Source organism: Rhinopithecus roxellana, chromosome 12, assembly GCF_007565055.1.
Source record: "Rhinopithecus roxellana isolate Shanxi Qingling chromosome 12, ASM756505v1, whole genome shotgun sequence".
NCBI classification, from domain to species: Eukaryota; Metazoa; Chordata; class Mammalia; order Primates; family Cercopithecidae; genus Rhinopithecus; species Rhinopithecus roxellana.
The window spans coordinates 74,462,263-74,484,999 of NC_044560.1; the positions used below are offsets into that span (position 1 = coordinate 74,462,263).

Here is a 22,737-nt window from a genome sequence, read left to right on the forward strand (position 1 = left end):
AAACAGCCTAGATAAAACCAAAATGGAGTCACTCATGCTAAATGTGACATAATCAAACTGAAAATTTAAGAAAATAGGTAGATCCTAAAGCAGGTCTTTTTTTTCTTTATTTTTATTTTTTTAATTTTAAAGAGCAGATTTCAACACAAGGAGGACTCCTCTACTGTAACCCTTAAAAAATAATAATTACTAGAAATCCTTGTTTCCACTTTACAAAATCCATAGTTCTGCTATTTTACAGTGGGATTTGAGACTAAATAAGTACATTTTTGAGGGTGACAGTGTAATATCAATGTATAAAGTTTTGGTCTATCTCTCAAAATTGACAAGATGACCAAAAACGAGAAATTGTTAAATTAATTATAGCCTAAAGCTGCCCCCTTTCCTGTTCAATTTTGCACAATAGGTTTTTTTTTTTTTTTTTTTTTTTTGTACGTAGTAAACTGGAACCTAGCTGGTTATATAATAGACTGTAACTTATTATTGTACCAACCACTGTGTTTTTACCAATAAAATAACATAAAGTGTTCAAGCCACATTCAAATAAGGCAAATCCCAAGCTGCAGTCAGTCTGGCTGTTTCTGTACCTCACGTCCATTTTCTGTATGTCCCTTTGATTTTTTCTGTCCATAAATCTGTTTTCATCACGTGGCTGTGCTGGAGTCTCTCTGATCCTGCTCTGGATTCACAGGTTGCCCAATTTGCAAATTATTCTATGCTCAAATAAACTCTGTTAAAAATAATTTCTCTAAAGTTTTTTTCTTTTAGGCTGGGCGCGGTGACTTACGCTTGTAATCCCAGCACTTTGGGAAGCTGAGGCGGGTGGATCACGAGGTCAGGAGTTCGAGACAAGCCTGGCCAACATGGTGAAACCCCGTCTCTACCAAAATTACAAAAAAAAATTAGCTGGGCGTAGTGGCACGCACCTGTAATCTCAGGTACTTGGCAGCCTGAGGCAGGAGAATCAATGAACCCGGGAGGCAGACATTGTAGTGAGCAGAGATCAGGCCACTGCACTCCAGCCTGGGCAACAGAGCAAGACTTGGTCTCAAAAAAAGAAAAATTTTGTTTTCTTTCAAAAGATTTCAAATTTTTTTCTATGATGAAATATAAATAATGTGCTGTTGGGTCTCTCGATTTCCTAAATTCATCCCTCAGCTATTTCCTTACATTATTCTATGTCTTTTCAAAATGCTTCTTCAATTACTTTTCTTTTTCTGAGACGGGTCTCACTCGATCACCCAGTCTTGATTGCAGTGGTGTAACCAATCATGGCTCACTGCAGCCTTCACCTTCTAGGCTCAAGCAATCCTCCTGCCTCTGCCACCTAAGTAGCTGGGACTATAGGTATGCACCACCATGTCTGGCTAAATTTTATTTTATTTTTCATGGAAACAGCGTCTTATTATGTTGCCCAGCCTGCACTGGAACTCCTGAGCTCACCTAATTCTCCCATCTCAGCCTACCAAAGTGCTAAAAATACAGGTGTGAGCCAGCTAGTGCTTCTACAATTTCTTGAGATGATTATTCCCAATGATAAACAGTACTGAGCACAAATCTGAAAGGAATGTGGCTTCTTCTGTAGAGGTGTCACTCTCCAGGATTTCAAGGGTCTAGGGCAGGGCAGCTACTTTAGTAGTGTGACCTATGGAAGTGCATGGGCTTTGGAGTCAGACAGAGTTAATCCTGAGTCTCAGCCCAGCCACTTAGTATCCATGGGTCTTTGGACAAGTTTATTGACGTGGAAGAGTTCTATGAACCACATATGGAAAAAAGGTAGAATGATACTGATTGCAAAATAGTGGCAATTTTTCATCCCTTCTGTGTCCATGCCCATTGCCAGGTGCTTTTACAGCTGTTTCCATCAAGATCCAGCATCTGTTTTCCAAACCCTAGATCTGGCTGGCCATATTGTCTTTGGGTGGTAGAAACTTGCGAACATGACAGTGGGCTAGTTTGGGGCCCAGGCACAACTGGTCGTGAATGCTTCTGCTTTTCTTTCAGAATGCTGCCATCTCCATGAATAAAGCCATGTTAGCCAGTTGGAAAATAAGATACAATGGGGAGGAGAAGCAAGGTGCCTCTGTTGACAGTCCCAGAACTGAAATCTCACCCCCAGAAGCACAGCTGGCTAGTCAACAAGCAGCTGATGATACATACCTCAAGGAGCTCAGCTGAGACCAGAATAACGACCCCACTCAGCCTAGCCTGAATGGCTGAACATCTCAATTATGAACTAATAAGTTTTGGATGATTTGTTATGCTAAAACGGCTAATACATGTACCCAGTGCAGATAGGATGCCAGGATTCAATGACAGGTTAATTATTAGTTACCTTCTAACAGTGGGCACCCTATAGGTTCTGATTTTTTCCCCTGATTTAAAGTTGGATGTCTTGTAAGAGAATGTTGAGTAATGCAGAAATACAGGTAGACATGTATGCATGAGATTGGCGCTTATACCCACATAGTCCCACACACCACAGGAGAAAACAGATAACTACAGCCTGACCATTAGGGCCAAGACCAATAGCAAAATAAGTTTTGCCTTTAATCTATTTTCTCCATATCTAAACATTTGAGATCAAGAGTGTGGACAGATCTGAAGACATAGAGTTTTATTATCCCCAATATTCTTTGTTCACTGTCTGATCTCTGAAAGAAAATGGGCAACAGGTCTCCTTGTGGTTATTTTATTTCTGCTGCCCTCTGCTCTTTCCATGGCCACTATCTCTTCCACCCTCAGAACTGAAGGGAGATGTTGGTAGAGAGAGGCTCCGCCTTCACCTCTGGCAGAAAAGGTTTTCTGGGGCTCTTCATCCCCCGACATCAGGGCTGCACTTCAATGTGGAAGCTTTGGTCATGTGTGGCTCCTGGGTGCCTGGAATGTTCCTGGTCTGAACTGCGATGTGCTAACACAGAGTTAGTTTCAAAGATTTCGTTTCAAATATTTATATACTTTATTAATAATCACATATTTCTTACATATTAAAATGAAAATTTTTTCATATATTGGGTTAATTAAATTCTTACAATCAATTCAACCTGTTCCTTTTTTCTTTTAAAAGTTTGGTTACTAGAGAATTTAAAATTTACATGTGGCTCACATTTTATTTCAGAAAATTACCACCGTTCTAAAATTTCAGCCTGCCTGCTCAAAGACCAGAAGCCGGGAAGGTCATAAAATCCGAAATTTTAAAATAATTATTATATTCTTTTCATTTGTGAATAGGCATACAGTATATTATTTATAAATGCATGTGACTTTACACACAAGGTTAAATGCAAATACCATCTGGGGTGGGCCTGGCTCAGCTCAGGGAGGAAGCCCTGCCTGAGAAGGCTGCAGCCTAGTCTGTCACTCTTTCTTCACTCAGCCCAGCATCTGATCGCATCTTCTGTCACTCAGGGTCTGAGAGGGTGGGGTTTTAAACATTATCCAATCAGCGACGCTAGACTGGGAACCGTCCAATCAGGCACGCAGCTGGAGCGGACAGGACGGCTTCCGGGATGTGGCGGGGCCTTTGTCTCTCACTGCAGCCTGAGCTCCAGGTCTTACCTTCATTGCTCTGTGTCCTCTGCTCCTGGAGGCCCGGCTCTGTGACCCTGTGACCTGCAGGTATTGGGAGACCCACAGCTAAGACACCGGGACCCCCTGAAATCCTAGAAATGGTGAGAGTGCTGGGTTGGACATCCCGAGAGAAGGGGAAGGGCTGGTTGGAACCGGTGGGAAGCGGCTGTGGCGGGACTCAGGCCTCCCTGCAGTCAGCTCCGCAGTCTGCGCCCCGAGTTCTCCTTGCCCAGCTCGGCCTCAGTCCCATCCATAAGATGGCGGCTGCACTGACAGTCGGTACCCCGGGCGTCCTGTCACTTCCTTGTGCAGTGATTGTGCCTGGCCTGGAGCCCTCTCTGGGCAGCTCTGCCCCCGCAGCGCCGCGTCTTTCCCAGATTGTGCAGGGACCACGGGAGGGTCTTTAGGGGACAATTCCGACTTGGGGTGCGGGTTCATGAATGGGAAGAGCTTTGTTCCGTGGGGTTCCCAGTTCCTCTTGCCTTCTGTTAAAAATATATGAGAGTCACTACAAAAACATTAAATAATATAATCAAAGAGTGATTCAAAAATTGTGAAGCACCCAGCCGTGGTTTGTAATTTGTGGTTCATGGGCGGGGCTTGAAAAGACTTTTATAAAAAGCATGATGAAGAAAACCAAATTCAGTAATTGGTTAGGTAGAGTTACATAGTTTCTTAATTTGTACAATAAAAGTGAAAATTTCCTGATTATGTAATCAGAGGTTAATTGGCAGTTTATAGTTGGTTAAGGCTGAATTTTGTTTCTCTCAATGCAGTAATTTACTAAAAAGTGCACTTCAGTTAGATTTTATTTTAAGTAGGAACCCAGAGACTAGAGACATCTCAGTCTAATTGCCTGCCTTTTAATTATTTTCACAGTCCATAGGGAGCTGATTTTCCGTTGCATTTTTCACCTGTGTCCCAAGCAGATTCTTAAGTCTAACCGCCATTCCCCATTTCTCCAGCATCACTGGCTTGCAGTAAGATGCTAAATTTCCAGTTCCTTCTGGTGTTCCCAAATGCCAGCTTTTCCTCCCTAATTCACGTTATCGCCTATTTGTCTTTTAGTGTACTTTTCTATACAGTATTTTAATTATTTTTTTGACAAAGCATTAAATGATGCTTTTTAAAAAGTTTGTTATCTGTAAATATTTCCCATGAGACGAAAGCAAAGAATAATCCCCTGACACTGTACTATAAAAGCTCTCTGTGCCTCTTCTCCTTGTATCTTCTCTAGGCACAGAGATTTTGTCAGAATGTTTTTGGGTCAAGGTTTTCCTTTGGAAACTTTATGGGGTGATGTGTCCTCAGCCACCTTTTAGTTTTTTTCTGGTTGTGGGTTTCAGTACTGTCTGGGCATAAACCAAGATATCCACTGTGGTTATGTCAGCTAGAGTGCCTAATGAATATCAGCTTCTGGTTTATTTTCTTCCATAGGAAGACCTGAGGTCTGGAGTGTATCCTCTCAAGGGAGCAAGTGGATGCCCCGCAGCTGAGAGGAATCTTCTGGTGTACTCTTATTTTGAAAAGGTAACCTCTTAAGACATTGAAATTGTCTACACCCAACCCAGCTTTTGTTTCTTGGGGACACATTGCTGGTCAGCCAATCAGATGCTGGAGCTGAGAGGAAAACCCAGAAATAATTTCTATTCCCTGGATTGTCTAAGGGGGCAGAAAGATAATGAAATAAATATAGTGGAAGAAAAATAGTGTTAAAAAGTGAAAAATTTGTGACAGATAAAATAATATCCCAAAAGACCAGAAAAAAACAAAACAAACAGAAAAAAAACTTGACTCTAGTGAGATGGTGTAAGAGTTTGCAAAGTAAAATACCTCTGGAGCAGTCTCCGAGAAATACTGCAGTGTCTCCTGAATGGGTGGTTCATGAGCACATAAGTGAGCAGGAGTGGGTGGAAGAATCTCTCAAGTGATTGAGTGGCCTGACTTGAAATATGAGTCAGACACACATTTGTATTTTAATCAGCACTGCCACTCCCTGGGTTTGTCACCTTGAAAATATTTGTTTACTTATTTTGACCTCACTTTTTTAGCTGTAAATTGCATTATATTAGTAGGGCTTGAAAGGTAGGAAATTTTTTTTTTTTTTTTAAACAGAATGTCACTCTTGCTGCCCGGGCTGGAGTGCAGTGGCTTGATCTTGGCTCACTGCAACCTCCACCTCCCAGGTTCAAGCAATTCTCCTACCTCATCCTCCTAAGTAGCTGAGATTACAGGCACACACCACCACACCCAGCTAATTTTTTGTATTTTTTTAGTAGAGACGGGGTTTCACCATGTTGGCCAGGCTGGTCTCGAACTCCTGACCTCAGATGATCTGCCTGCCTCAGCCTCCTCAAGTGCTGGGATTACAGGCATGAGCCACTGTGCCTGGCAGGTAGGAAAGTATTTACAAAGTGCATAAAAGAGGTGGATTTAAATATCTAATTATATATTCCATTTGTTAAAAATTCTCATTTTCCTTTTTCTTTCCCAGAGTGAGTTTTGTACAAATTTTCTCAGTTGTGTTTTTTTTTTATGGCTGGGTGCATTCAAACGGACTTCCAAGGCTTAGCTTTTAGAATGCTAGCTACAAAGGAAAAGAATGGGGAAAATCTCTATTCTATTTTGGCTGTAGAGAATGAATACATTTCCATGAGATAATGTGGTAGATAATTGGTGAGTTACATAGATTCGTGAAAACACCATTTCCTCTTTTTGCAGGGTAAATTTGTGACAGTGATTATCTCTATTCAAATCCTGTTATCTTGATTTCTGAGTTTCATGCTAAATTTTATGAGATGAAACTTGGTATTACCTAGAAGTGTTCCCATATGACTAATTGTTTACTGTGTGGTTTTTAATGAAAACAATAAAATAATAGATATGTTGTCTGAACGGAATAGATACTTTTGCTTTTCTTATTGAGGTACAAAATGTAAGTACCTTAAAATTTCCTTCCCTTATATGAACACTGTGTTTGAGTAATTTTGCTGGATTTTTCAAACACATAATTTCAAAAACCAAGTGAGTAACTCTAACATGGAAATTAAAGCTTGAGCCCAGTGACTAAGAGCTAAGGCTAATATTGAGGCTGCAAAAGGAGGTTATTAAAGACCCACCTACGTGGTGGCTCATGCCTATAATCCCAGCGTTTTGGGAGGCCGAGGTGGGTGGATCACGAGGTCAGGAAATCGAAACCATCCTGGCTAACACAGTGAAACCCCATCTCTACTAAAAATACTGAACACAGTGAAACCCCATCTCTACTAAAAATACTGAAAAATTAGGTGGGCTGAGGCTGAGGCAGGAGAATGGCGTGAACCTGGGAGGCGGAGCTAGCAGTGAACCGAGATCGCACCACTGTTCTCCAGCCTGGGCGACAGAGCGAGACTCCATCTCAAAAAAAACCCACAAACAAATAAGGGCCATTCTAGTTTTTTTCTGGGTAGCCTCCCCTGCAGATGTCCAGCCTGCTCACCCCAGCCATGGAAGAAGCCTTTCTGCTGACACAACCCTGGAAAGCTGGGGACCCACAGGCCAAGGCAGTTAGGGTTAAGATGAAAGGGGACTGAGAGGGTCTTACTGATGATGATGTTACTGTTTTGAGGCAGTTTCTAGGCTTTGGATATCAAACAGAGTTAGATTTATGTTAAAAAAAAATTGAATTCCAAAAGAGTATTGCAACAGGGAGAAGTACCAATTATAAAAACTTTAAGTATTGGAAAGTTTAGGCTGACAAGGGCTTCCTTTCCTAGGGAGGAGCGAACAAGATTAGAGAGAAGGTGGGAGGGGAATGGCAAATGAAGGGTGAAAAATCAGATTTTAGGTCAGAGAATGTTTTACCATGAAGTCAGCATGTTCTTAGAAGGACATAAAATAAGGTTGTATGTTGACTCAAACTGAGGATAGTTCAAAGTTCTGGAGCCTGTGAAAAATTTTATTTAGCCCACTGAAGACAAATTCAGCTGATTATTTTTAATTGGAAAAAGAGGAAAATGTGCAGAGTTCTTACCGGAAAGAGGTCCCAATCTAAGCCCCACAAGAGGGTTCTTGGATTTTGCTCAAGAAAAAATTCAGGGTGAGTCCATACAGTAAAGTAAAAGGAAGTATTAAGAAATCACAAAGTCAGAAGTTTGAGACCAGCCTGATCAACATGGTGAAACCCCATCTCTACTAAAAATGTAAAAATTAGCCAGGCTTGGTGATGCACACCTGTAATCCCAGATGCTCAGGAGACTGAGGCAAAATAATCACTTGAACCCAGGAGGCAGAGGTTGCAGTGAGCTGAGATCGTGCCACTGCACTCCAGCCTGGGTGACAGAGTGAGACTGTCTCAAAAAAAAAAAAAAAAAAAAAGAGAAGAAAGTAAAGGAATAAAAGAATGGCTTACTCTATAGGCAGAGCAGCCCAAGGGCTGCTGTTTGCACATTTTTGTGGTTATTTCTTGATTATATGCTAAACAAGGGGTGGGTTATTTATGCCTCCCAATTTTAGATTATATAGGATAACTTCCTAATGTTTCCATGGTATTTGTAAGCTGTCATGACACTTGTGGGAGTGGTAGCAGTGAGGGCAATCAGAGGTCACTCTCGTCACATTTTGGTTTTGGTGGGTTTTATTTGACTTCTTTATTGCAACCTGTTTTATCCACAAGGTCTTTATGACTTGTATCTTGTGCTGACCTTCTATCCTATCCTGTTACTTAGAATGCCTAACGATCCAGGAATGCAGCCCATTTAGTCTCAGCCCTATTTTACCCAGCCCCTATTCAAGATAGATTTGCTCTGGTTCCTCTGACATCTCCCCCGTCTTTTTCACAAGGGCGCACTTAATCCTAAGGGTTGTAGAGGGATGAAGATCCATGTTCTGTAACTACTTCATGCTGAATAGGGGTGATAATATTTTCACCTAACTAGTCAGAGTTTTCTTGACCCTGAAAAACAAAACAAAGGATCAGTGACATTTTATGCGAAGTCAGAAAATATTACTTTAGTCTTCTGTTAGTTCCGTCCATTCAGTTAATTCCTGTTCCGTTTGATAGTCATGAACATTCCAGTTCTCTATGACTACTGAAAGTTTTTTCTCTATTCTAATGTCACAGTTTCTAAAGTTATTACAAACTTGCATTTAAGAACATCTGTCGTTGGGCGCAGTGGCTCATGCCTATAATCTCAGTACTTTGGGAGGCCGAGGTGGGTGGATTATATGAGGTCAGGAGTTCAAGACCAGCCTGACCAACATGGTGAAACCCTGTCTCTACTAAAAATATAAATATAAAAAAATAGCTGGATGTGGGGTGGATGCCTGTAATCCCAGCCTAGTTGGGAGGCTGAGGCAGGAGAATTACTCAAACTTGGGAGGCAGAGGTTGCAGTGAGCTAAGATTGCTTCATTGCACTCCAGCTTGGGCAACAGAGCAAGACTCCATCTCGAAAGAAAAAAAAAGAACATCTGTCAAAGTTAACTATAAATCATCTTTTGAAGAGTATCAACACAAAATGATTGTCTGGATGACAAAGTCTTAGGGCAGTCACAGTGAAAGACAAAAAGAAAACCCATGATTGACAAGGAAATTTGGTTAGCTCTGTGTCATACAATAATTTTATGTAATGATTGTGATTATTAATGATGTTTTACCATGAAGTCAGCATATTCTTAGAAGAGACATAAAATAATGTTGTATTTTGACTCAGACTGAGGATAGTTATATTATCATATTAGTTATGTTAGTCATATTAGAATTACAGGAGTTTTCCTTAATTTTGGAACACATACCAATAATATATTTACACAAACATAATCCCCAAATAGTCAAACATGATTTCACATTTGACAGAAATGTGGGCTTTTCTGTGTGATTTTTATGCTAAATGAGCCAAATTTTTACCATTATATTTGTATATTATTTATGTCAAACCCAATTCTTAATGAATCGTTTTTAATTTCTTTTTTTTTTTTTTTTTTTTTTGAGACGGAGTCTCGCCCTGTTGCCCTGGCTGGAGTGCTATGGCATGATCTCAGCTCACTGAAACCTCTGCCCCCTGGGTTCAAGCAATTCTCCTACCTCAGCCTCTTGAGTAGCTGGATTACAGGCGCACACCACAACACCTGGCTAATTTTTTTGTATCTTTAGTAGAGACTGGTTTCACCATGTTGGCCAGGCTGGTCTTGAACTCCTGACCTTGTGATCAGCCCACCTTGTCTTCCCAAAGTGCTGAGATTACAGGCATGAGCCACCATGCACAGCCTCTTAATGAATCTTTATAGACAAATCTATCTAATTTTAATATTTGACCATGAGGTAATATTCTCATAAACCTTATATAACTCTTCACAAAGTCCTTGTTGTTAAAGAGTAGAGCAGTGCTTTAAGAGAAACCTGTCATTTTTATCTCAATGTTCAATTTCTAGAAAAACTGAATAATATCCATTTAACTTTAGTCAGTATGTTCACACACAGAATCGATTTTGCAATTAAATTTTAGCAAATCTTCCACAGTTTGTTTAAACCTTCCGTTTTATTCTATCTAATTAAAAACATTCCGGCTGGGCGTGGTGGCTCAAGCCTGTAATCCCAGCACTTTGGGAGGCCGAGATGGGCGGATCACGAGGTCAGGAGATTGAGACCATCCTGGCTAACACGGTGAAACCCCATCTCTACTAAAAAATACAAAAAAAAACTAGCCGGGCGGTGGCGGGCACCTGTAGTCTCAGCTACTCGGGAGGCTGAGGCAGGAGAATGGTGTAAACCCGGGAGGCGGAGCTTGCAGTGAGCCGAGATCCGGCCACTGCACTCCAGCCTGGGTGACAGAGCGAGACTCCGTCTCAAAAAAAAAAAAAAAAAAAAAAAAAATCCACATTTCCGTGTCTTCTTATAACCTTTTATCAAAAATACATTTCACTTTCTCTGAATTCCTTGCATGTAAAACTGTTTTTTAGTAGTCAAAGTTACATGTTACAATGTTAACTCTTAGCAACTTTTACTTTTGATGAAACCCTTGGTAAGTAAGGGATTTTAATTACATACTAGGCGTGGAGTCTAGGACACAGACACAATTATATATAAGGTCTGACTCCAGTGTATTAATAGTTAGGGGGTGTGGCTCACTTGATGTGTCCCAGGCCTTATCTAGCTGTAAAGCAGACAAGTTGTACAGTGAACAGTCATAGTGGCATTTTGAGAAGTCTTTCAGAGGCCTAATGACCTTTAAATTGTACAACATTTCTTGCATAAATTTCCTTTAGTGAATTATTTCGTAACTTATACAGACCATCTACAATATGCTTGGGCTTTCTGATTTGTCCTAAACATCCCTCTTTTTAAATAACCAGTCATTTTATCTTAGGTTAATAATTTACTATACAACATCTTTTCTTATATGAAATCTCTTTTCTTTATAGCCTTTGTATATTTAGGGGGCATGGCTAATTCCATATGTCCCAAGGCCTTATTTAGAATCTACTGGCTTCAAGATAGGTAAATTGAACAATTTTTAAAAGTCAAAGAACCAATTTATGACCTTTAAGTATTTGGTAAATCTAATATGTGATCTATATAATTTAGATCAAATGTTTATATTTTGAAGACATTTTTATTTTCCCAATGATCTTTTTTTTTTTTTTTTTTTTTTTTTTTGAGATGGAGTCTCACTCTGTCGCCCAGGCTGGAGTGCAGTGGCTGGATCTCAGCTCACTGCAAGTTCCGCCTCCTGGGTTTACGCCATTCTCCTGCCTCAGCCTCCGGAGTAGCTGGGACTACAGGCACCCGCCACCTCGCCCAGCTATTTTTTTGTATTTTTTAGTAGAGACAGGGTTTCACCGTGTTAGCCAGGATGGTTTCGATCTCCTGACCTCGTGATCCATCCATCTCAGCCTCCCAAAGTGCTGGGACTACAGGCTTGAGCCACCACGCCCGGCCCCCAGTGATCTTTAAAACTGTTTTTATTTCCAAAAGATTACTTGTCACATGAACTAAAAGGTGTTACACTTTTTACTTTTCTGACAAAATATTTGATTTAAGCTTTTATTATTTTTAAACCAATTAATCAGAGTTCTTTCATATCACACACACAACACATGTAAATACAAAGAAGATTGAGTAGTTGTAAAGTTTTTCTTTGTCAGTTTCTTTTTTTTTTTTAAAGGAAAGTTTGTATTATTTTAATTATTTTTATGTATAGAAAACTCAACAGTGTACATTTAACCCAGTTTAGTGGCAAGTTCTTTAGATTTTGCCTTTTTGGGTGTGGCGATCTGAGCCACTGACCTGAGACCCAGAACCTTCCTTACCCAGTGATGGCAGATCTCATCCTATCTGTCATTGTAATTGGTCCTGATAGCTTCCACCAGCTTAGCCAAAGCACCTTTGTCTTTTCAGTTAACCTGTATGAAGACGACAGTGGTGCAGGTCTTCCTGTGAACTAGACGTCCCAGTCTTACCTTCCCCTTGATAATGCAGTAAGAGACTCCCATTTTATGACACAGGGCAGGCAAGAAGACATCTAGCTCGATGGGATCCACATCATGTGCAGTCACTACCAGCTGAGCTTTCTTTTTCTCCACCAAGGTGGTGACAGTGTTAACTCCTGCTTGAAGGACAGGTGGTCTTAATGGGGATGTCCTCTTAGCTAGCAGCTTTCTTCTCGGCCTGGGCCAACAGCCTCTGCTTCTCCTCTTGCTTTGTCTCTGGTCTGTACTTGTAGGCCAGCTTAAGCAGCTGAGTAGCTGTTTGGTGGTCCAGGGCCTGGGTGAACTGGTTAATCGCAGAAGAACACTTTCAGCCACTTATAGAGAGGATGGCTCTCTGCTGCTGCAACCTCATATAGCGGGGGCCATTTTGGGTGAGTTCCCTTTTGGGCTGGATGTCCTGCCCAGTGCCACAATTCTTAGGCCTTTTCCCAAACAGGAAATTCACCACTTTCTTGGCCTCCTGCTTGTTCATAACAGCAGGGGCTGGAGCCACCTTCTTCCCCTAGGCCTTCTTTCCTTTCTGCATCTTGGGTCGGAGGAGGAGAGCTTCTTTGTCAGTTTCTTAATTGGATTACTAATTTCAGGGTGGAGCCCAGGGCTAAGAAAGCATGTAGTTTTTATGGCCTAATAAGTAAACAGAGCTGGAAAACAAAACAGATCCCCCTAAATTAAGGGTACCATTTTTACATCAGATCTTGGATCTAAAAAGGAGAGAATTAGTTCATTCCAAGGGAAGTCTTATTTCTCAGTAGGGGGTGGGGATACCTCCCTATTTCCCAGGTGCTCGAGAGTATGTTTCTCTGATCCAAATGTGAAGAACTGAGTATTTCCCCATAATTGCCGTTAACCATTCCAAAAGTGTATTTCTTACCTAGTTATTACATGCCAAGGTTCTTTTATAATGTGAAGTAATTTCTGATACCCCTCAAAGTCAAAAACATCAGATAATACAATGCAAAACAGAACAGAACCTTAGATTTTGAGAAGGATCTGTCCACCTTCAATTTCTGGAGTTTCATGAGGAAAAAGCGGTGTTTCCCAAAACAGGGTCTGTGGTATCTTCTGTTTTTCCCAAGGTGACCCAGTCTGTTAGATCTTGAATATCTGCTTTAATTAAGCTGACTTTTAACCACAGTGCTTTTTTTTTGGAATGGAGTCTTGCTCTGTTGCCCAGGCTGGAATGCAGTGGTGTGGTCTTGGCTCTCTGTAACCTCTGCCTCCCAGGTACAAGTGATTTTCCTGCCTCAGCCTCCTGAGTAGCTGGGACTACAGGCGAGTACCACCACGCCAGGCTAACTTTTTGTATTTTTAGTAGAGGCAGGGTTTCACCATATTAACCAGAATGGTCTCGATCTCCTGACCGCGTGATGAGCCCACGTTGGACTCCCAAAGTGTTGGGATTACAGGTGTGAACCAATGACCACAGTGCTCAGTGCTCTTTTAAAAAGGCCTTTTAAATTTCTTACTACCAGACTTTAGTCAGGTCAAACAGCCAATATCTCTGGCTTTTGAATTTTACCAAAAGTAACTTCACAGGTGTTCTGAAAAAGGAAAATTCAAGATGATTCCTGGAGGGGAAGAGAATCAACAAATGGTAAAGCTCACCCAAATATCAAGTAAGAACGTAGTCACTCCCTAAACTGGGAATTGAGTCCTGAACCTGGGCCACCATTGTGGTGGTGGAGATCAGGAGAAAACACTGTCATGTGGTCACAAGGTCAAGCTTCCAAGGACATGACTGAGCACTTCTCTGGGCCATCTTGAACAGCAGCCTTAAGGGGTCCTAGACCTGCATTCTATCCTAAGGTACCCCTCTTAATGACAGAACCATACGGAAAGACAAATTTATAACCCAAAGTACAACAGATTTGTTACATCTTAAGACTAACCTCACAAATGCATTTCCATATTAATTAGAACTTTACATAGGAGATAAACAGTAATTTTTTTCACCATTCTTTTAATCAGTTTGCATAGAGAGAGGCTAGAAGTCTGGTCAGAAATTTGTACCCTTTTGCCAGCATGCCAAGCTTCTGGGTTCCATTTCCCTGAGTGGCCCTAGTGATGTGACTGGCTGCACCACAGCCTTGTGGGCCAAGCCACAACACAAAGGAAAATTATCTTTTTCTAGCCAGATGAAAATATATGTGACAACATAGACATTAGCCACTCTTCTTAGCAACCAGTATGAAACTGGCAAGACTTAAACTTGGCCCCAGTTGAGCCCTGTCGTTGTTAATTCAACTTAACGATCAGGAGTTTTATCTTGTCGTCTCTAGGCAAGATGGTTACTCTGAGTAATAGAAAATAAAAAGGGAAAAGAGAGAAAAAGTATTGCCTGTGGCAGGATGGGAAGACAAACAGCTCAGGAGGCCACAGAAAGTCTTACCCATTGCAGCGATAATAAAAAGTTCAGGTGGCCGCTTCTTGGTAGGAAAGAAGATTTTTTCCAGCAGTCCCATTGGCACTTAAGTTTTCCCTTTTGGACAAGAAAAAGATCCACATGTCCCATGGTCCTGTAGATGCCCAATTCTGTCACCCATAGCCATCAGCAAAGAGTGCAAGACAGATTAATCCAAAGAGAATAGCAATGAATATCCCATAGTGTCAAACTAGTTCTTAGCTGTGAGAGATTTTACTGAGAGGGGTCTCTAACTTTCTAAATCTTAGGAAGGAATATAACCTTTCTAGGCTCGGCCTCAAATCCAAGTTCAGTCAAGCATCCTTGTCTTTTATTAAGAGGAGCCTTTGACCCACTGTGTCTTAGGAGAGACTCTAATTCTCCTAAGGTGTGCTTGTAACCCAATCCCATCCTTTACCCAGGTATATGCACCCCACTCACCCAAAGTCAGCCAATTGGTTTCACGCAGATGATTTTCCTTTGGGTCAGAGATCTCTTAAGTATAGTCCCTTTGTGGTTGCCAGAAAGATGTTACCAGAAAGAAGTTCTGATCCAGACCCCAAGAGAGGGTTCTTAGATCTCGCTCAAGAAAGAATTCAGGGCGAGTCCATAGAGTATAGTGATAGCAAGTTAATGAAGAAAGTAAATAAAGAATGGCTTTCTCCATAGGCAGAGCAGCCCTAAGGGCTGCTGGTTACACATTTTTATGGTTATTTCTTGATTATATGCTAAACAAGGGGTGGAATAATTATGCCTGTCCTTTTTAAACTATTTTAAGATTAACTTCCTGATGTTGCCATGGCATTTATAAACTATCATAGCACTGGTGGGAGTGTGGCAGAGAGGATGACCACAGGTCACTCTCATCACCATGTTGATTTTGGTGGATTTTATCCAGCTTCTAATACTGCAACCTGTGTTATCAGCCAGGTCTTTGCGACTTGTATCTTGTGCTGACCTCCCATCTCATCTTGTGAGTTAGAATGCTTAACCATCTGGGAATGCAGCCCAGTGGCTCTCAGCCTTATTTTACTCAGTCCCTATTCCACATGGAGTTGCTCTCATTCAGTACACCTCTGACAGAGTCTGTGCCTGGCTATGTGATAAATAAGAAAAGAGAGCACCATCTAAGTCATAATGAGAAAGATGTTTCTTTCCACAAACTATTTCTAGAAAACAGAAAGGATGAAGGATTTTATTAATCACAGCTATTTACCCAGATTATGTGTGATTCATCATTCTCCACCTCTTTTCGTTGTCATGTACATTTCTTCCATTTCACTTTTCCTGGGTTGTATTTTTTATAATAAACTAGTAAACATAACTACAGTGTTTTGCTGAGTTCTGTGAGTAGCTTGATCTAATTACTGAACTTGAGGAAGGCTGTGGGAGTCCCCAATTTTCTTCTTTTTTGAGACGAAGTTTCACTCCTGTTGTCCAGGTTGGAGTGTAGTGCTGTGGTCTTGGCTCACCGCAACCTCTGCCTTCTGGGTTCAAGCGATTCTGCTGCCTCAGCATCCCTAGTAGCTGGGATTACAGGTGCCCACCACCATGCCCATCTAATTTTGTATTTTTAGTAGAGACAGGGTTTCTACTTGTTGGTCAGGCTGGTCTCAAACTCCCGACTCAGTTGAGCCACCTGCCTCAGCCTCCCGAAGTAGTGGGATTACAGGCATGAGCCACTGCGCCCATTGGGAGTCCCCAGTTTTTAAACAGTAGTTCAGAAGCATAGATGAGCCTATGGGGATCGTCACTGGCATCTGGAATGAGGATAATGTTGTGGGACTGAGATCTGAATCAGGGTCTATGCTGACTCTGGGTGATGTCAGAATTCAAATGTTAGACACTGAGTTGGTGTTGGAGAATTGCTTGGTGTTCAGCATACTCTGCGGATTTGGTGGCAGAAGAAAGATATCACAGAGCCCACAGGCTTTCACCCTGCCCATTGTCCTGGAATCCCAGGGCTCCTTCCAAGATTGAAAAGGACGAAAACTTGGAGGAAAGGAGCTCTGATGACAGACCCCCTTTTTGCACGGCTGCCACCACAGGATTCCCACCCACTCCCAAACATACCCACTAGACACTGACATATCCACACCCCTCCCCGGACTAGACACCACCCTCAGGAATTTCATCACAGCATTGTTGATTTTAGTGTTTCTTGACAAAAACCCACAAAAGTGTCTGCAAGTCTCGTGGCATATCCCCACACCCAGACACTGAATCTGCAGCAGCAACCTGTTTTCCCCACCAACCTAGGGTTCTGGGCCACCAGTTCATAATCTCATCTGCCTTCATGCACACAGAAATAAATCAGAGTCCAGTCCCACCTGGGCCACTATCTGTAGAACAGACAACTCCTTCCACTTACATTGCACTCTTCCCCACTCACGGATTTTTTTTTTTCTTTCAACTATTCTTTTTGGTTCAGGGATCCATGTGCAGCTTTGTTATATAGGTAAAATTGTGTCATGGGGGTTTTGTGTAGATTATTTTGTCATTGAGGTACTAAGCATAACACCAAACAGGTATTTTTTTCTGATCCTTTTTGTCCTTTCATTCTGCATTCTCAATTAGGCCTCAGTGTCTGTCGTTCCCTTCTTTGTGTCCATGTGTTCTTATTTAGCTCTTATAAATGATAGCATGCATTTGGTTTTCTGTTTCATTTTAGCTTTCTAAGAATAATGGTCTCCAGCATCATCTATGTTGCTGCAAATAACTTAATCTTGTGTTTTTTTTTTTTAGTGGCCACATAATCTTCCATGATGTTTATGTACCATACTTTGTTTTTATTAAATCTTCTGTTTTATTTAATTTATTTGGAGACAGTGTTTGACTTTGTCACACAGGCTGAAGTGCAGTGGTGCAATCTTGGCTCACTTCAGCCTCAACCTTCCAGGCTCACGGCACCCTCTTACTTCAGCCCCCGAAGTAACTGGGACTACAAGCATGCACCACTATGTTCAGCTAACTTCTTTTTCTATCTTTTGTAGGGATGGGTTTTGCCATGTTGCCCAGGCTGGTCTTGAACTCTTGAGCTAAGGCAATCCACCTGCCTCGGCCTCCCAAAGTGCTGAGATTACAAGTGTGAACCACCTCACCCAACCATACCATATTTTTTAATCTAGTCTACCATTAATAGGCAATTAGATTTGTTTTATGTCTTTGTTTGTTTGAGATCGAGTCTTACTGTGTCACCCAGACTAGAGTGCAATGGCACCGTCTCAGCTCACTGCAACCTCTGCCTCCTGGGTTCAAGCAATTCTCCTGCCTCAGCCTCCCATGTAGCTGGGACTACGGGCATGTGCCATCACGCCCAGCTAATTTTTGTATTTTTAGTAGAGACAGAGTTTTGCCATGGGATGACTGTACGCAGCCTATTATTGACTTTCTAACAACAGTCATTCTGATTGGTGTGAGTTGGTATCTCACTGTGGTCTTTTTTTGCTTGTTTTTGGCATTTCTCTAGTCATTAGTGGTGAGCATTTTTTGCACATGTTTGTTAGCCACGTTTGTCTTCTTTTTAAAAGCATTTGTTCATGTTTTTTGCCTACTTTTTTTCTCTTTTTTTTTTTTTTTTTTTTTTGTCCCAGACTGGAGTATAGTGATGGGACCTTGGCTCACTGCAACCTCTGCCTTCCGGGTTCAAGCTATTGTACTTCCTCAACCTCCCGAGTAGCTGGGATTACAGGTGTGCGCCACCATGCCTGGCTAATTTTTTTGTATTTTTTTAGTAGAGACGGGATTTCACCATGTTGGCCAGGCTGGTTTCGAACTCCTGACCCCGTGATCCACCTGCCTCGGCCTCCCAAAGTGCTGGGATTACAGGCGTGAGCCACCGCGCCCGGCCATTTGCCTACTTTTAAAGGAAGTTTTTTGTTTCTTTCTTTCTTTTTTTTTTTGGCTCTCTATTCTGTTGCCTTGTTCTGTGAGTCTGTTTATGTACCAGTACCATGCTGCTTTGGTTACCATAGCCCTCTAGTGAGTGTGGTTTGAAGTGGGGTAATATGATGCCTCCAGCTTTGTTCTTTTTGCTTAAAATTGCCTTGGCAATTCAGTCTCATTTTGGTTCCATATAAATTTTAAAATAGTTATTTTTTAGTTAACAATGTTTTGGTAGTTTGATACGAATAGCATTAAATTGGTAAATGTCTTTGGACTGTGGCCATTTTAATAATATTGATCTTTTCTATCTGTGAGCATGTTTTTTAAATTTGTTTGTGTCATCTCTGACTTGTTTTATTGTTGTTGTTGAGACAGAGTCTTGCTCTGTCACCCAGGCTGGAGTGCAATGGGGTGATCTCAGCTCACTGCAACCTCTGCCTCCTGAGTTCAAGCTATTCTCCTGCTTCAGCTTCCCAAATAGCTGGGGTTACAGTCATGTGCCACCATGCCTGACTAATTTTTTTTGTATTTTTAGTAGAGACAGGTTTTTACCATGTTGGTCAGGCTGGTCTCGAACTCCTGACTTCATGATCCGCCCACCTTGGCCTCCCAAAGTGCTGGGATTACAGGTGTGAGCCACCGGGCCTGGCCATCTCTGACTCCTTTAAGCAGTATCTTGTCATTCTTGTTAGAGATATCTTTCACCTCCCTGGTTAGCTGTATTCCTAGATATTCCATTCTTTTTGTGGCAATTGTGAATGGGATTATGTTTTTGATTTGGTTTTCGGCTTGGTTATTGTTAATGTAAAGGGATGCTATTGATTTAGTATCCTGAAACTTTGCTGAAGTTGTTTATCAGTTTAAAGAGCTTTTTGCTGAGACTATAGGGTTTTTGAAGATATGGAATCTCGTCATCTGAACATAAGGATAGTTTGACTTCCTCTCTTCCTTTATTGGATGCCTTTTTTTTTTTTTTTGAGGCAGAGTCTCACTCTGTCGCCGGGGCTGGAGTGCAGTGGCCAGATCTCAGCTCACTGCAAGCTCCGCCTCCCGGGTTTACGCCATTCTCCTGCCTCAGCCTCCCGAGTAGCTGGGACTACAGGCGCTCGCCACTTTGCCCGGCTAGTTTTTTTGTATTTTTAGTAGAGACGGGGTTTCACCGTGTTAGCCAGGATGGTCTCGATCTCCTGACCTCGTGATCCGCCTGTCTCGGCCTCCCAAAGTGCTGGGATTACAGGCTTGAGCCACCGCGCCCGGCCTTGGATGCCTTTTTTTAAAAATCTTTTTCCTGGTTGCTGTGGCCAGGACTTCCAATTCTATGTAGAATTGGAGTTTTGAGGCAAGGCATTCTTGTCTTGTGCCAGTTTTCAAGGAGGAATGCTAGCTTGTGTCCATTCAGTATGTTGGCTATAAGTTTGTCATAGATGACTCATTATTTTGAAGTATGTACCTTCAATGCCTAGTTTGTTGAGGGTTTTAAACATGAACGATGTTAAATTTTATTGAAAGCTTTTTTAGCATCTATTGAGATAATCTTGTGGGTTTTGTCTTTAGTTCTGTTTATGTGATGAATAACATTCATTAATTGTTGTATGTCGAAACAATGTTGCATACCAGAGATACAGCCTGCTTGATCACACTGGATTGACTTTTTGATGTTCTCTTGGATTTGGTTTGCCAGTATTTTGTTAAGAATGTTTTCTTAAGTGTTCATCAAGGATATTGACCTGAAGTTTTCTATTTTTTGTTTTATCTCTGCCAGGTTTTTGTTTCAGAATGATGCTATTCTTTTTTTTTTTTTTTTTTAGGAGGCAGAGTCTTGCTCTGTTGCCAGGCTGGAGTGCAGTGGCGCAATCTCTGCTTACTGCAACCTCTGCCTCCTGAGCTCAAGTGATTCTCCTGCCTCACTCTCACAAGTAGCTGAGACTACAGGCCTGGGCCACCACGCCCAGGTAATTTTTGTATTTTTAGTAGAGACGGAGTTTCACCATGTTGGCCAGGATGGTCTCAATCCCTTGACCTCATGATCTACCCACCTCGCCTTTCAAAGTACTGGGATTACAGGCATGAGCCACTGTACCTGGCTGATGCTATTCTTATATAATGAGTTGAAAAGGAGTCCCTTTTACTCAGTATTTTAAAATAATTTTGGTAGAATTGACACCAGCTCTTTGTACATCGGGTAGAATTCAGCTGCAAATTTGCCTGGTCTTGTTCTTTTTTTGGTTATTAGGCTATTTATTACTAATTCAATTTTGAAACTTGTTGGCTTATTCAGGGATTCTGTTTTGTTGCTGTTGTTATTGTTCAGTCTTTGGAGGATGTATCTTTGCTGCAAGTTTACAGTCCTCAAGCATGGCCCAAATGAACTCTCTACTTATATTCATGTTCCCTCAGCTTTTTTTTTTTTTTTAGGTAGACATATTACTTAGAGTATGCTAGAACAGCCTCTATGAGGAGGTTTTTCCTTTGTACTCTACTTGATGTAACACCCAAGGATGCAAGCCAGGTTGATCCCACCTAGAATCTGCACATAACATTGGCTTCTGCCTGAGATTCACAAGACAGGGCCAGACTTTGGATTGAGAATATACAGAAAACCAACAGGAGGCATTTTCTGCATTGTGAGATGTCAACACAGACATCTGAAACCCCCCTTGGAGAGTGTGGCTTTTGAAGCTTTTTAGATCTTGTTCAGTGACCTGTTACTGTTATGTGAGAGGCTCCAGGTGTAAATAGAGTCTGATGACAGAATCTTTAAGTTTAAACAAGCATCTTAAGAGTAAGAGATCAAGGCCACAACATATCCAGAGCCGTGATAACCACAACTATACCTACCTGTAAAATGTCATACTGGAGCAGAGTATTCTTGTCCTTCTTCTTACCCAAAAGCGAATGACTCAGGATAGGTGATCCAGGTTCTGGAGCTCTACCAGAGCAGTTCCATTTTCTATTTAGAATCAGCCGGAGTCTCCATCCTGGCTTATCAGTAGGCCCTCAGCTTTGGATCACTAAGAACCCTCTCACAATCACCTAGGCATCTTTGAGACATTTGAGGATGTCCAGGGCAGAACTGTGTCAGGCTGACAAGAGTGAGTAATTCTGCTTCTCTCAGTATAACAGAAAGAAGTAATCCTGTGTTTTCTGCTCCCCTCATACAAGAGGTAACTTTAGTTGGTACCAAGATGAGAGTTTCTCCAGTTTCCTGGTACTTAGGTGAAAGACAAAGAGGAGGTCTGGTGACTCAAACAAATAAACTAATTGCTTCCATTTCATATGATCATTCAAAACATAGATGAGCCAGGTGCAGTGGCTCATGCCTGTAATCCCAGCACTTTGGGAGGCCAAAGTGGGTGGATCACGAGGTCAAGATATCAAGACCATCGTGGCCAACATGGTGAAACCCCGTCTCTACTGAAAATACAAAAATTAGCTGGGCTTGGTGGCATGTGCCTATAGTCCCAGCTACTCAGGAGGCTGAGACAGGAGAATCTCTTGAACCTGGGAGGTGGAGGTTGCAGTGAGCTGAGATCATGCCACTGAACTCCAGCCTGGCAACAGAGCAAGGCTCCGTCTCAAAAAAAAAAAAAAAAAAAAATAGTTGAAACAGTCATGATCCCTACCATCCAGGAACTTTTAGTCTAGACTAGCCATTGGGTACGTGGTTGAAATAAGCATCATATGGTTAGTATGATGAATAGATGTGTACAAAAAAACTTGAGCTTTATTTGGGCCACTTTTTTTATATTGTTGTAACTTCTGATATCACTTGAAGGGATATTTATGGACAGGAAAATTGTTATTATTGTTTGTGTTTCTTTTACCTTGCTAAGAATACATATGTATCATCTGATAAAATTATCCTAGAAAACCTTGAGAGATTTAAGTTGCTTACTATTATATGTTATAACATTGACAGGGCAGATTAAAATTACATAGTTTCTCTTAGGTAAGCTTAGGAAAAACTGAACTGGAAATACCCCAGTGGCATAGAGAACAGAGTTCTACAGAGGGTCCACTGCCTAACTCAGGTCTGTTTGTTTGTTTAAGATGGAGTGCAATGGCACAATCTAGGTTCACTGCAACCTCCACCTCCCAGGTTCAAGTGATTCTCCTGCCTCATTCTCCCGAGTAGGTGGAATTACAGGCTTGCACCACCACGCCCGGCTAATTTTTGTATTTTTAGCAGAGACAAGCTTTCTCCATGTTGGTAAGACTGGTCTTGAACTCCCAACCTCAGGTGATTTTCCTGCCTGTGCCTCCCAAAGTGTTGGGATTACAGGCATGAGCCACCGCACTGAGCCTTCACCCCTTGTTTTTTTTTTTTTTTTGAGTTGGAGTCTTGCTCTTGTTTCCCAGGCTGGAGTGTAGTGGTGAATCTCGGCTCACTGCAACCTCCGCCTCCCAAGTTCA

General features: G+C 41.6%; 2 protein-coding genes and 1 pseudogene across 3 annotated transcripts in view; 2 read left to right on the top strand and 1 right to left on the bottom strand.

Annotated features, from left to right (window-relative positions):
* ZNF738 (zinc finger protein 738) overlaps nucleotides 1-22,737 on the top strand; it is a 452,488-nt gene that overhangs the window by 260,498 nt on the left and 169,253 nt on the right. The window lies entirely within an intron of this gene.
* The window catches only part of LOC104657295 (zinc finger protein 431), a 41,728-nt gene continuing 22,510 nt past the window's right edge, over nucleotides 3,520-22,737 (top strand). The window contains 2 exon segments of the mRNA XM_030912893.1: nucleotides 3,520-3,671; nucleotides 5,008-5,100. Of these exon segments, the coding sequence (XP_030768753.1) occupies nucleotides 3,669-3,671; nucleotides 5,008-5,100 (96 nt within the window). The 5' untranslated portion in view covers nucleotides 3,520-3,668.
* On the bottom strand, nucleotides 11,769-12,564 carry LOC104657285 (annotated as a pseudogene).